The sequence below is a fragment of the Cheilinus undulatus genome, linkage group 7 (assembly GCF_018320785.1).
Source record: "Cheilinus undulatus linkage group 7, ASM1832078v1, whole genome shotgun sequence".
Lineage (NCBI taxonomy): Eukaryota > Metazoa > Chordata > Actinopteri > Labriformes > Labridae > Cheilinus > Cheilinus undulatus.
In genome coordinates this window covers 49662414-49677285 of record NC_054871.1, presented here as the reverse complement: position 1 = coordinate 49677285, position 14872 = coordinate 49662414, and the positions used below count along the sequence as shown (strand labels likewise).

General features: G+C 39.8%; 1 protein-coding gene across 1 annotated transcript in view; it reads right to left on the bottom strand.

Annotated features, from left to right (window-relative positions):
• Positions 1 to 1503: 1503 nt before the first annotated feature.
• The window catches only part of LOC121512489 (protein-glutamine gamma-glutamyltransferase K-like), a 28010-nt gene continuing 14641 nt past the window's right edge, over positions 1504 to 14872 (bottom strand). The window contains exons 4-14 of the mRNA XM_041791786.1: positions 10768 to 11019; positions 10120 to 10238; positions 9696 to 9803; positions 8920 to 9097; positions 8692 to 8830; positions 8400 to 8592; positions 8044 to 8197; positions 5458 to 5742; positions 4467 to 4627; positions 2125 to 2261; positions 1504 to 2031 (exon numbers count right to left, since the gene is read on the bottom strand). Of these exons, the coding sequence (XP_041647720.1) occupies positions 1890 to 2031; positions 2125 to 2261; positions 4467 to 4627; positions 5458 to 5742; positions 8044 to 8197; positions 8400 to 8592; positions 8692 to 8830; positions 8920 to 9097; positions 9696 to 9803; positions 10120 to 10238; positions 10768 to 11019 (1868 nt within the window). The 3' untranslated portion in view covers positions 1504 to 1889. The remainder of the gene's footprint in view (positions 2032 to 2124; positions 2262 to 4466; positions 4628 to 5457; positions 5743 to 8043; positions 8198 to 8399; positions 8593 to 8691; positions 8831 to 8919; positions 9098 to 9695; positions 9804 to 10119; positions 10239 to 10767; positions 11020 to 14872) is intronic.

The window sequence follows — 14872 nt, the reverse complement described above, 5'->3', positions numbered from 1 at the left end:
TTAATGTAATTCTGAAATTCTATATCAGTTAAATGTTTTCGGTTCATTCTCCAAATTTTCTGAGCATATCTATTTATTAATGGTACCATCTGACATGTCACTGCAGCATGATCTGAAATGACTATATCATGAATTTTAGTTAACACTTCCTAATCCTCTAGTAGATATAAAAATGTAATCTATTCGGCTGTATGATTTTTGAGCATGGGAATAAAAGGTATAATCTTTACTCTCGGGATGTATTACCCTCCACAAGTCCTGCAATTCATATGTGGCCAGAAATTCTATTAGACGTGCTGGTGGTAGTACTTTCCTTTTATTATGTGAACTGTCCTTTATACTAAAGATATTATTCAAATCACCTCCTAATATAATGATTCCTGTAGGAGAAATATCAAGTATCTTCTGTATTTTACACAAAAATGATCCATCAGATAAGGGTGGGTAATAAATATTGATCAGTGTATATGTAGTTCCAAAAATAACACATTTTATGACTAAGTATCTACCTTCTGGGTCTGCATATTGTGAGTTTAGTTTAAAGGGGATGTTCTTATTAATTAGTATCCCAACTCCTCTACTATAGGATGTGAAAGTGGATTCAAACACTTCTCCAACCCATTGTCTCTTAAGGTATTTTATTTCACCAGTTTTAAAATGAAGCTCTTGCAAAAAGACTATATCTGATGATAACTTTTTTAAATGACCCAGAACTTTTTGTTTTTTAACACCTTCTTTTAGTCCATTTACATTCCAGGTACAAATGGTAAATCGATTAAGTGAGAGAGCTGGTCTCTTTAAATCTTTTTAAAAGTAGATTAAATGCTGGAGGAAGATGTATCAGGCTGTAGATGATGTGAAGACTTGATGCTCTCTTTGACTGATCTGTGTTGGTAATAGTTTCAGAGGTTTATGTGTGTACCTCTGCCTGTCTTGGCCAGGATGCTCTCATTAATACGATTCTCAGTCTCAATGAGGTTTTTTTGTGAATAAATACATTTGTATAAAATAAATCAATATTTTGGCTTGTGTGACAGCCCCGAATTAATATCACAATGAGCTATTTAAAAGGTTAATAGCAGTCAGATTAGAAGAATATTTTACTGCTAGGATTTATCTGCAGTCAGAGAGGAGCAGGAGGTCAGACACATCCAGGAAGTGTCTCCACTGGCTTAAGATGTGTTCAGACTACAAATTAAAACCAAAGGTAGAATATGAAAAATGATGTTGAGACTTCTATGATCGAATACAAGGATATGAATATATTCATATTTCTTAAAAGCAAAATCCAGACAGAAAGGAGCAATACTGAGAATACATGAGGGATGTCTGGATTTAAAAGGCCAAAAAAAAAAAAAAAAGCTGCATTTATAGAATAAAGCTCATAAGAGACCGAAGAAAGGTAAACCTCTGCAGTCTGTAAGATAAAGGATTCATACTGAGAGCATCATTATTATTATAAGCTTTCAAACAGCAGACACACACTCATGGATGTGTTTTCATAGTTATGTTTTATTAATACAAAAGCCCCCAGAGCAGGATTTACATTTTTGAATAACATGATTCTCACTGGCAACAGCTAAATAAATATGTTCTTTATATAAATATAAAATATGATCTCTTTAACAAACTTCTGCAGCTGTCGGACTTTTCCTCCTCTAACAGACGTATAAAGTCACATTCACGCCGTCATTCAAATATAAAGCCGTTTGGTGTAATACTGGTTCTTTTGAATAAAACTAGGTTGATTTACTGCTTCTTTTTCAGTAGTGGAGAAAATTCAAACCCTGACTTTACATATAAATGACATATAAAGTAGATTCAGTGTCCATAAGGAGGAAATGAGTCCTAGAATTCAGTGTCAGAGCTCCTCTGGTTATACGGCTCTGTTACTCCCTCACCTCAACGTCAGTCACTCCGTGAACCTGCGTGAGCTGCTTACAGTCCAAAGACGCCACTAATTTCCTCGTCCCAGGCAGCGAGGGGACGAAGTGCTCGGTCAGAGTCACGGACGCCAGGCTGCCGATGTTTCTGAAGAAACGACAGGAAATGACAGAAGACATCACAAAAGAGTCCTTAAGAATGGGAGAGGGTGTATGAAAGAATAGAAACTTTTCTGCTCACCCGTAATGAATCATTTTGGCTGTTAGGAGACCGAGGCCCTCCAAGTGGAAAGTGACGTTTTTCAGCGTCTGAGGCAGCGGATTAGTGAAGGAAATCTCTGCAGACATCTTTTGTCCGACCACCGCCTTCCCTATCGGCTGTTAGAGAGACAGAAATTATTTAATCTCCTTAAACACTGAGACTCATCCAAAACCCGGACAAGGTTCAGACACTGTAAAAATACTGTACATAAATGTTGTTTCTCATTCTTAATGAAGAAATAATTTTGATATAACTTCAGACCTGATCAAAAATATCACATATGAATCATTACTCAGGAATTTAACCCTTTATATGGCAGTTTAATTGCATGAAAACCTGAGATTTTTAATAGAAACATTGTGAAATTTGATGTTTATCACAGCCAACAACTTTGAATTGTATTTATTTATTTGTTACAGTGTGGGGTTTAAAAAAACTTAAGTTTTTATCATTCTATCTCACTTTATAATGCATACATTTTTTTAAACAAACACCAGACCTGATCATAAATATCAAACATGAAATAATTTCCAGGAATTTAATCCCTTACATTCCAGTTTAATAGCTTTAAGCCTCTTTTCTTTTTTTCAAACAAAAAAAAAAGTATATATATATATATATATTTTTTTTTTTTATTATACTCAGTGCAAATTGTATTTCCTTGAAGAAGTTTATCACAGCCAGGAACTTTGAGTTTTATTCCTGCTCTGTAGGTTTAAATAATAATGATCAAAAAAAGAAAAAAAAAACAACCTTCAGTTCTTATTATTCCTGATAAAAATGGACGCCACACGTAGATTGCAAAATATGCTATTCACCAGTGACCATCAACTGGAGGTCTGGGGGCCACATCAGGCCGCCCAGGGCTTCCCATACGGCCCCTGGAGGATTGTTAAATTTAGAACATTTAGGAAGGCAAAAGTATGGCATGCTAGTTTTTAGCTATTTTTCTTGGAGTTTAAATAAAACCTTCAACCTGGCACCTTATCAGACAACAAGCACACAAGTACTCCTGTCATTTGGCATGGCAAACGCATCCTTGTTCTTGTTATCTTGATCAAAGTTGGAGTTTTTTGCATCAGTTCTAACATAAGGCTCTTTGAGAGTGCAATGGAGTGGTGCAGGAATGAGTCCTAAAACGCAGAAGTGAGTTAGCATTTTAGCACTTCTGGCTCACTCGTCTGAAAGTCTCTGGGATTTTTGAATGAGTTTTTGTTAAATGCCTGGAATAAGGTCTGTGGTGAACACAAGCTCAAGAGAGTTTAGTTTTTATCCTACAATGTAAAATATATCTGAAACGTGCCCCACCTTTGAGTTGTGCATCTTTTCACGTCTTAATAAAGACGCTTGCTAAAAGACAGCTCACAAGAAGAATCTTGTTCATGGAAGATCTGTTTCCCTCTTGTGTTTTCAGCTGATCAGGACACAGCTTACTAGCATCAAGCTCAGTAATAGACATCAAGAAGGCTCCAGAAGTATGTAGCTAAAATATCTCAATCGCCCCCTTGTGGCTGGCTGCAGTATAGCTGATAGGGACTGATTTCACTGTTAAAGGCTTAAAGTTACATTAATTTTGAAAAGAATTAATGTTTTTCAAAAGAATGTGTTAATTAGACAAAACTATTGATTTTATTTAAGTCTATTTCAATGTCCGGCCCACAACTCCAGTCAAGAAAAAGCTGGCCTTTCTGAAAATGAAGTTGATGACCCCTGCTTTAAACTAATATCCTTTCCTACCTTTTAATGCATACATTTTATTAATCAACATCAGATCTAAGCATATATAACAATATATCCAGAAAGTTTAACCCTTTACATGCACAAATTGCACAAATCCATTATTTCTTAAGTTAAACGCACAAAAATGAATTATTTTTCATATACCAAGTCTGACTTTGATTTCCTTAAAGAGCGTTAACCCATAAATACATTTGAATTTTGTTCCTTATTTTTTAAACGGTCATATTGAAAACATGTTTGACTCTTCACATCATAACAACAAATTCTTTACATTCATATTTTTTTTCTCTCTTTGATGCATATTATTCATTAAAAGTGAGGAAGGATATTTATGCATAGCTTTTCTTTTAAGTCAATTTGAATTTATCCTTTTTTAAAATTATTTTACAGTGTGATGCTAAAAATAAAACCCTACACTCTCACCTTGTGGGACAAAAAACATGGACAACCCATATAACTTGCTATAAAAATATTATTTTTTTCCCCCACTTTGAATGATTTTTTTCAAACATCTGACCTAATCATAACCATCAAACGTGATGTGATTCTCGAAAATCGACCCTTTGTAGTAAAAAGCTCACCTTGATGCTGAGGTCTGGCGTCCTGAGCCTGAAGCTGAACTGCGTGGCGAGGACCTGCTGAGTCTCTCTGACCCGGCCTGACAGCGTCAGCATCAGAGCCGCCTGGTCTATCAGCTGGTCTTTGTAGTCTTTGTAAGCCAGGGTCCACTCCAAAATCTTTTCTGGAGACAGAAGATGGCAAAGAGTAAACAAAGGCAGCCATTTTTGTCTCGCTGTTTCTTATAAGTATGACACCACACACAAAAAACAGAGGTAAACAAACTCAGTGAATAAATGGGACTTATAATGATCCACCGGTGTAAGGGTTTAACTTGCAGCCACGTTAACCGAGGGTTTCTTTGTTTTGTTTTATTAATAACACATATGATGAGCTAGTGGGGATAACCTTATGAATAAATTAGCAAAAAAAAAAGTGTTTGTCTGAACCGCTAAAGGTCACCAGTTAACACAGTGACTATTTAAACCATAACAGCTGGTAGCATTGTTAGCAAAGAAGCAGGATGTAACAGTGGAGCCCAGCTTGCTAAAAGTGGAGATTCTGGGGATGAGAGGGACTAATTTTCCTGGTCCAACCAGCTGGAGGAAATTCTGTGGACTGGAGGAGTTGTTGAACCAGTCCATGCTGGTGAATCCTGTGATAAGACGCTGACCAGATGGCGAGTAACGTTAGCCTGCTGCTATTTTTAATCCAGTTAGAGCAACTAGAGCAATAAAGACCCTAATGGATTGTAAATGATTATTATTATGCCTGTTATTTCATCATCAGATGTCATCAAAACTGCCCAGTAACTGTGTTACAACAAATATGGCAGGGAATTTTAAAGTTAGGGGCAAACATTTCACTTCATAGACCTTAACTTGATTGGTTAAAAAGTTACATTTTTGAGCCATAAAAAGAAAAGTGTGTTCATAAGAAAAAAATCTTGGATATTTTAATTTCAGACTGGGAAGAAGTCCATTATTTAGAGTTTGCTTTCCTTCCTTCACTCACTCTGGTTAGGCAGCAGATCCACGTCGGTCCGGTCCCTCCTCACGGTGGCCTTGTGGACCCCGGTGTAGTACATGACGGCCACCTGGCTGTGCAGCATCACCTTGCGCTCCTCTGAGCTGCTGTTTGTCAAAATAATGGTCAGCTCGGCGTCTTTCCCCATCCTGGGACCTCCTCCGTCCATGGTCACCTCCACGGAGACGTCCTCGGCTGTCGGGGACGAATACGCCTCTGCTTTGGAGCCGTAGCTGCAGGCCGTTTCCACGGCGATACGTTCCTCCTCTGAGCCTGGGATACAGCACAGAATAAATAAGAGGGTGAAACTGAGTCTGACAGGAGGGTATGAGTTTCTGTGGTCACTTTAAAGGGTAATCCTGCTGTTTTATCTCCAGTTTAAAAGCAATCTAATGAGAGCTTTGTGTCTGAAAGGTTCAAAAAGTTTGAGGGATTTTTCACATTAGGTATGTTTTTTTTTAATCATGCCTGAGCATGACTAAGCCCACCCTTTTTTATCTCACACTATAGTAAAAGGATGCCAGAATCCACACTATCAATTATAGTATTGATAACAATAATTTTAGGTGTAATTTATATCTCACACGGAGCTCCTAGTAGGTGTAAAGTCCTCTGTAAATAAGTGTCGACTAAGTTTGAGAGGCAGGGGAGAACATTTTTAGAGGTTTAGATGTTATTTTATGGACTACAGACCTGTAATAAAACAGAAGAGGAATTATTGATCATTTAACCATTATTGCACAGATACATGAGAGTGGATGTTGGCAAAAATGACCTTTATGGACCAACAGCATTTTATTCCATTTCTCCACTATTGGAGAAATGGGCCTTCATAGGCCTTTTAGACCTGCAGGCAGGCCCGTCCCTGCCTAAAGGTTCAGAACTTGAAAAGTTGGTTCTCAGCTGGAACCAAAAAATAGTTCCTGACAGTGGGTGTGTATTCTAGGTTGTGGAAAAGAGCTGAATAAGGAGAAAAGTGGTCTGCTGAGGGGACGAAATGTTTGGTTGCGATCTGGGCGCCAGAGTAGTACAGGGAAAGGTTTGTGCCAAACTTGCCGAAGAGATGGCGAGGGCTGGGTTCATCCGAACGCCAGACTAAATAATTAATAGACTCAAGAAACCCCCTTAATAATGTGGAGTAATCCTCCTATTTTGGTTCCACTTATCTGGTGTGATCCTGGGCTGGTTTGCCAGAAAGCTCCAAGGTTCTGAGACTCGAGCAAGAACTAGAGCCAGACTGGATCTGTCTGAAAGCACTAAGTGAGGGCACACTGGAGGGCTCTTTGTGGACTTTTGTCTCCATACAAGACAATCAAGAGGGCACTTTATCACAACTTTTCCAACAAATAGGCACCCTGGATGGCACCTTTTCATGTTGTGGTTACTGGGCGCAACCCTTAAGTAGTACATTGTTGAAATTTTATCCCTTTGAAGAGCACCCAAGAGGGTTCTTTATCACCGTTCCCTGAGAGGGCATCCTCGATTCACAATTTGGCCGATAAGAGGGCCCCCTGAAGGGCTTGTGGTTTAGAGGATACCCCAGAGAGTATCAAATTTTTCCAGTGAGATGGAACTCTAGACCAGTGGTTCTCAACTGGTGGGTCGGGACCCAAAAGTGGGTCGCAAAGCTCTTTCCAATAGGTCGCAAATGTGTGCCAGGAAAAAAAAATGAGGCAGAAATTCTATATACAGAAGCCCTAAGTAGACATAGGGTAATTTTATAGACGTACTCTTGAAGTTTTCCTTTGATTACGAGTAAATTTCAGTAATTGTTTCAAGCTTTCTACTCATTTATCTCCTTTTCTGTGGATAACACTTCTGGTTTTCCCAAGATGACAAGGAACCTCTTCAGGAAATTACAAAATTTCTATGCTGTCTAAGAAAAATTGAGCAAAATAAAATGTATGCATGTGTTTTCTTCAGCAATGATGTGTTTTTAAACCTGTTTATTTAGTCTTGTCTCTATTTAGTATGTGTTTTTTCTATAGGGTCCAAAGACATATCAGATAAATCTGAGTGGTTAAACATGTTCAAAAACCTGGGTCGCGACTTCTCTTAAGGCGGTTTTAGTGGGTCCTGATGCCCAGCCAGTCGAAAACCACTACTCTAGACGGTGCTTTGTTGAATTACGACCCCTTGAAAGGCGTTCAAGAGGGCTCTTATACCATTCTGGCCTTTGAGAGGGTGCCATAAGTGTCTCTTTTTCACTTGTTGTCCCATCAGCAGGCATCCTCGATGTGTCTTATCACTTTGTCCACTAAGTTTGCACCCTGTAGGGAACTTTATTTTATCTTCCAGCCAAAGTGGCCCCTTAAAGGTCAATTTTACTGTGTGCGTTTTTAACTTTAGGTCATCAGGAGTGGCAGTCAACCCCCTGAACCCTCCCTGATTCTAACAGTGTCTGCTCAAGTTCTCTATGGTTGATTACGGTCTTGATAATTTTACCAGCAGGTGTCACTGTTGTTACTTTAAACTGGCTTCAGGTTCAGGATTTGGGGTTTAATAATCACCTAACTGGTTTAAAGATGCTGACATTTCTCCTTGAGTAAGCGTTAATTGTCCACATTCTCTCACCTTCAGGATGTTTGTAGAGGTGTGTGATATCCATGCGGTCATCAGAGCCGACAGCCTTGGTGCTGATGTAGTGTCCAACCTTCTTTTTCTCGCTGTAGATCATACTGAAGGTCCCGTCTACGTTCCTCTGCCAGTAGATTTTATCACTGTTTACCTGCACAGAAACAGAAATAAAGCTCTGAACATATGGAAACTTCACGCTGCTTCTGGTGCACACCATATGACTCATTATTATCACAGCGTGCAACAAAATCCATCCACAGGAAACAAGAGAAGCTCAGGTGTTCAGTCCTGGAGGATGAGTATGTGAGAAAAGAACTACAGTTTCTAAGAAGGAGGAGGAGATTTTCACAAACCTCAGCGAACACAAATGGAGAGTCATGCTTGAGGAACACCTGACCGTTACGGACCGCAGCGAGGGATGCCGGTCCACAGCGGAAAGTTCCCTGGCTGGTCTCCTGAGGCGTGGCGTCAACGGCCTGCCAGCCTCCGTTTCCTGCAGGTAAGTCAGGCCGGGCCATCCAGCAGTCGTTCCACACGTGGAAGTTCCTGCAGGTCGACACACGGGGGTCAGATTAAATGAAATAAAAAGATGAAGCAGCTTAGAGAGAGAGAGAGAGAGAGAGAGAGAGAGAGGATGGGACGAACCAGATGGAGTCAGAGTTGAGGTGCTCTAATGGGTCCAGGTTCTCGTCCAGGTAAACATCTGTGGTCAGAGAGACGTCTGTGTCGTGAGCTGAGTCGAAGTTTGTCACAGTTCGACTGGGGATGCCCAAACATCGTAAAACTGAAACGAAAGGAGAGGGAGCGTGTCAGAGATAATCGTCTGAGGGAATGATGTCACACACCTGTATGAGCAGGTGGATTTGTTCTGACCTGTAGTGACGACACCGGCAAAGACCCAGCACTGCCCGTATCTCACTGGAGTTCCCTTGTTTTTGTGGTATTCAGTCAGGATTTCAACACTCCCACTCCACACTGCCGGACTGGTTCCCAGTGAGTAATCTCCAGACCAGTTTCCCTCCAGGATGCCATCATCATCAGGCGAGTTCACCTGGACAAAAAATGGACATGAATTTCCTTTTTTGTTAACCAGGAAGGCTACTTTTAACAGCTTTTCTCCTTCATCATGTGTCATCCAATTACAGAAAACAGTTTTATCAACACTGTGCAGCAGTGATCATTTCGATGGAACCTGGCAGAGCTTGAGCAGTTTAGCAAAGATGAATCGAGAAAAATTGCAGATGTGCAACCCTGAGTGCACATCTGACTAAATACTGACTTGAAGGGGGTGAATATGTATGCAGTCATTTAATTCATAATACTCATTTTATTAAATATTGCATTGTAGAAAACTTTTTTTTGCAATATTTTGTCAAAAAATCCAAATAATATTAACCGTGTTTGATTTATAAAATCAGTAAATAGGCACTGTATATTTTCATTATGTCTTTGAAAAGCAACAAACACTTAAGTTGTTTTAATTTGTCAAACTTTTCATCTTAAAGGAAGTTTTGAACTTGCAAAGACTCTTGAAAGGGAATTTTTTACTCCCATGTGGACTCCAATCTTTGGTTACAACTGCGTGAACAGCAAACAGTGAAATTCAGCAAACAAATGCAAAGATTAGGGGAGAAAATTTTAGATCTTACCATGGCTGAGATGATTCGAACCACATTAATGGGATCTCGCCAACCAGATGAATGAGTTCCACTCTTTTCCAGGACAAAGAGACACACGGCAAGAATCCCGTCATCAAACTGAAACCAGAACAGAGAGAATAAATTCAGCTTTAAACCCAGTTTAAATCTACATAGCATTGGAAAGTAGATGACACAGCCTTCTAGTATGTGCAAAAGCTGGGTTACACCTGAAATTTGTCACCAGCCAATCACAGAGCTGATACACAGAGACAAACAAGCAGCCACACTTACACTCACATCTTTGGGCAATTTAGAGCCAGCAAACCACCTAGCAAGCACCCACAGAAGCACATGGAGAACCAGGAATGCACTTGCTGTGAGGCAGCAGTGCTAACCCCTGTGCCACCGTGCAGCCCTGAGCTCCAGATCTCACCTGTCCGTAGTTCCATGTCCTCACTCCGATCTGATTCTGCGTGCCGTAGTAAATCCGTCCAATGTCATTCAGGACGTACTCCTGCTGCTCGTCCTCAGAGTCCATGAACACGGTGTCGTCTAAAGAGGGCCAACCAGAACAACTTTAAAGATGGAGAAATATCTAATGTCTGATATTTTCCTTTCTCTGATTTTACTCAGCTCTTCCGACTGCAGTGAATCTTTCCTTTGTGCAATACTTCCAATAAAACTTTTCTGTGAGTTATGAGGCTTTTATAACACTATCAGTGCTGATTATTCAGCATGGATGTGTTTATAGAAATGAAGATGAATAATGCTGCAACCTTGTTGAGATAAAAAGCTTTTAGACTGATGAAGGTCTGATGAGTGATGCTGCAGGTATCCTACTGAACAATAAGAGACCTTGATGTGAATGTTTTCTTTTATGGCACTTTTTTAGTGAATAGTTTGAGAGGTTTTCAGAAAAGGAGAGAGCTTTTATTCAAACAGCTCTGATGTCTAACAAATTTACAGATCTACAGCTGTGGACTGTATATACAAAGATGGACGAGGTTATAGCTGTCTTAAAGTGAAGCCAAAACGTTTAGAGCTCAGCCTTCTGACTGGATGCAGTGTGTGATTGTTGTACCTTCACACCAGGGGTTGAACAGCATGTAGATGTCGTTATCAGGGTTATGTGTGGAGACAGCTTGGCCATCCGGACAGTTCGTTTCCACGGTGAGTTGATATCGGCCGATGACAGCATCGGGAGGAGAATTCACTGACATTTTTATCCTTTTGTTGTCTTTCTCCACGATGGCTGCCTCCCAGCAGCCATCCTGCAACTCCTCCACCAGCGGGATGATGACGTGGGTTCCCTTCGCCACAGTTGGCAGAGAGCCTGAGAACAAGGCAGGAAATGTTTATCACAAACGTGTATGAAATCAAGCTGGCATGAAGCTTTTGTTGCAAGGCCGAGCCCAAACATAGCAAAGCACAGCGGCAGCATTCATGCCACACCTGCATTCCTCCACAGCTCACCTGGGAGCGTTTGAGTAAACAGCAACCGAAGAGACGCAACACTGACAGCACATATAAGCCGTTATATATAGGCTGCATGTCACGGCAGCACTGATCTCAGCGTAGCTGTGCCATAAAAGAAATCTTGGCAGCTGTTTGAGGCCAGTGTTGAAAGGAAACGGTCCTCCTTCTGTTCCTGAGTCTGCAGAGAAATACTGAATCTCTGAGGGGAGGCAACACAACCCTCTATTTCTTTTATGAAAAAAATAAATAAATAAATACAGTTTTCACAAACATAGGCATGCATGAAGCAGGATCCTGGACATGTACCAGAGCAGTAGCTCTGGAGCCACACGTGTCTCTTTTGTGATTCTTTGAGGCTCTTTTATGTCTTAATTTGAAATATTATTGCCCCAGAAAACCTTAGAATAGGGGAACTTTGACCTCAAAAGCTCATCACATTAATCAGTTCGTGTCCCAGACTTATACTGAAGGCTTAATTTGTCAAACATAATTTTTCCCATTTTTGCCCTTTTTCACCATGTTGTGCCACTTTTCACCCAATTAAGCTACCTTTGCTACCAAAAACCACTTTTTTCCCATTTTTTGCCACTTCCTTTTGCCACTTTTCCATTTCTTTTTTGCCCTTTACCACATTTTTTTGCCACTTTTCGCCCATTTAAGTTACGTTTTGCCATTAAGTACCACATTTTTCAATTTTTTTTGCCCATTTTTGCCACTTCTTCTTGACACTTTTTGCCACTTTTGTCCCTTTTTTCACCACCTTTCGCCAATTTAAGCTACTTTTTGCAATTAAATACCACTTGTTTTCTCTTTTTTGCCTATTTAAGCTACCTTTTGCCAATATGTACCCCATTTTTACTTTATTTGCCCATTTTTGACACTTTTTGACACTTTTGTCATTTTTTTGCCCCTTTTTACCATTTTTTCACAAGTTTTAGCCCACTTAAGCTACTTTTGCTATTAAATACCACTTGTTTTCTATTTTTTGCCCTTTTTTGACACTTCTTTTTGACACTTTTTGCTACTTTTACCACTTTTTGCCCCCCCATTAACCATTTTTTAAAATCACGTTAAGCCCATTTAAGCTACTTTTTTGCTATCAAATACCACTTGTTTTCTCTTTTTTGCCCATTTTTGCAACCTCTTTTAGCCACTTTTATCCCATTTTGCCCTTTTTCACTATTTTTGCCCATTTAAGCTACTTTGTGCTATTAAATACCACTTGTTTCCTATTTTCTGCCCTATTTTGCCACTCTTTACTGCTTTTTGCTCATTTTAGTCACTTTTCTCTCTTTTTTTTTTTTTTTTTTTTTTGTCAGGTTTTTGCCACTTTTGGACCATTTTTGCTCCCTTTAACTTATTTTTATTGCTACTTCAAGCTTTCTTTTGCCACTTTTCACCACTTAGATTGTGACTCTTGCAAAGGTATTTTTCAAGAATTTGGCTCTTTGGTTGAGCAGGGCTGAGTAACTCTGTACCAAAGAGAGGTCCAATGAGGGGCTGCTGCCTGCAGAAGAGCTGTGCCTTGCTAAAGGGCACCTCAATAGGAATCAAGGCAAATGCAAAGAATATGATTTCTCAACTGAAAACATGCAAATATATGTTTTTACATTACTGACTTAATTTTTTTTTTTTTTTCCTGTTTTGAAAAAATAAAGGTACATCTTCAAAGTTCAACAGTGGCACGATTGTAAACTAAAGGGACTTTCTGCAGGTATTTTAGTAAAACTTTGAAGTACTTGGTACAACAATAATTGCATCCTTTTATGAGGTTGTGTAATTGCATGGTGTGTAATTGAATTTGCAATTATATCAAGTGTGTGGCACTAATGACTGGTACACCACAAAATCATCACGGTCAAGTCTACTCCCTGCTGCTAAATGCAATACTTCTTCTGAGTTTATGTAATTTTTACAGGTCCCGGGTTAAATTCACCCTTTGAGGGTGTTTCAGGGCAAAATTTTAACACTTGTTTTTTTTTTTAAATTTATACGTGTACTTTTATCAGTAAAACTTGTTTTTTCCTTTCCCCATGGGTGTAAATTTGAAGCATTTGCAATTCTAATTACTGACACATTGCAATGCACCTTCCATTCTTTAAGACTGTCACTTATTTAGAGCACTTATGTCAAAACCACATCTCTGAAAATCAGTACGCTGCAGAGTACACATAGGAAATGGCTAACTCAGTGGATAGCTTCACTCATGGTGCAAAGTGCTGAACATTAAAAACAACAATCCAACAGAACTGAAAGCAAAGCAATCTCTGCAGGGATCACTTCAACAGACAACAATTTTACATGCTGCCCAAGAGCATGATGGGAAATCCCCCCCCCCAGATTTAAAATAGTAGTGGGCTGAATTTAGATCAGTATGCTCTCTACAGAGTTGAATTAACACTGGTGGATCAACACTGTTGAATAACTCCAACATTAATAACCATCTTGCTCAGAATGGGGTTAGAATTACTCTTTGGGAGTTAAAATCAACTCTGAGTAGTTTTACACTGATATTTAAACTCATGTAGCCAAAGATCATCCAGTAAAGAGTAGACATTGGATTTTTGCTGGTATTCAATTTGCCAATGTTTACAGATCCAGCATAGGAGCCATATATGGTAATGTTGATCAACTTCCTGTGTGGCCCCCTTCCCCATCAGCAGGGGGCCAGAACATCAGTGCAGTTTTAGTATTTCTTTCAGTCCCACACCAACGTTCCCAACATCATTACTAACCAATGCAAGTTCATGACACATACATATTACAGGTAAAAAGGGGTGCTACTATCAAGAGGGGCGACTCCTAATACCGAAAATCAACTTTTTGATTATATTAAGGGGGTAAGGGGGGTCCTAGTGCTTTTGCAGCGATTTTGCAGCGACAGTCAGAAACCTCCCAAAGTGGGCCCCATCTGACAGCACACAGTATTCAATCAAAGCCTGCTAAATGACATCACATACAGTAAAAGACTACCCTAAACTCCACAGACTCATTTTAACCTTTCTGAAAGGACCAGTTGAAGTCTGAGCGTCACATATTATGCAGAGCACACTTTTTCAGGCTTTCTAACAGAAATATGTGCCCCTGGTTTGTCCACAATCAAAACTAAAACCAAAGAAAACCAAAGAATCAGAAAAATCCATTCCTTCCTCCTCTCTCTTTCTCCACCTTTCAGAATATGTGTGCTGAAACAAGCTGTTCTCAGACTCTCCCCTCATGATGTCCTGTGGGGAGTTAGCCCCGCCCCCAAGTTCGGTTGGCCCTCCCAACTTGGAAGAAACTTCTGCCCTCCTCTCCTGATCCTCATCAGCAGAGCCACATCCAGTGAGCCACGTCCTTTTCCTAAGAGGGGCGGAGTTAGGGGCGGAGTCAGACAGCTCAGTGACAAAGCCATAGAAACAGCTTTTTCTGAGCAGGGCTGAAATAAAGGTTTTTTTTTTAGACATGCAAAAATCTAATACTAGATTTTTTTTTTCCAGCAAGAAACTTAACAGGCATGTTTTGGGAACCTCTGAGATCAAAATAAACTTGTCTTAAAGGGGTAAAATATGTGACCTTTAATCTTCATCAGATGGTAACCAGTGGGATCTTGTCCCACCTCTTTGGTTTTCTTACAGCCACAGTCTTCTGCTAAGTGGAGCTAAACCTTGATACCAGAGTCTGTTTTAATGACCCCTCTGCCTGCCAGGACCTGCCTTAAAACTCCCTAC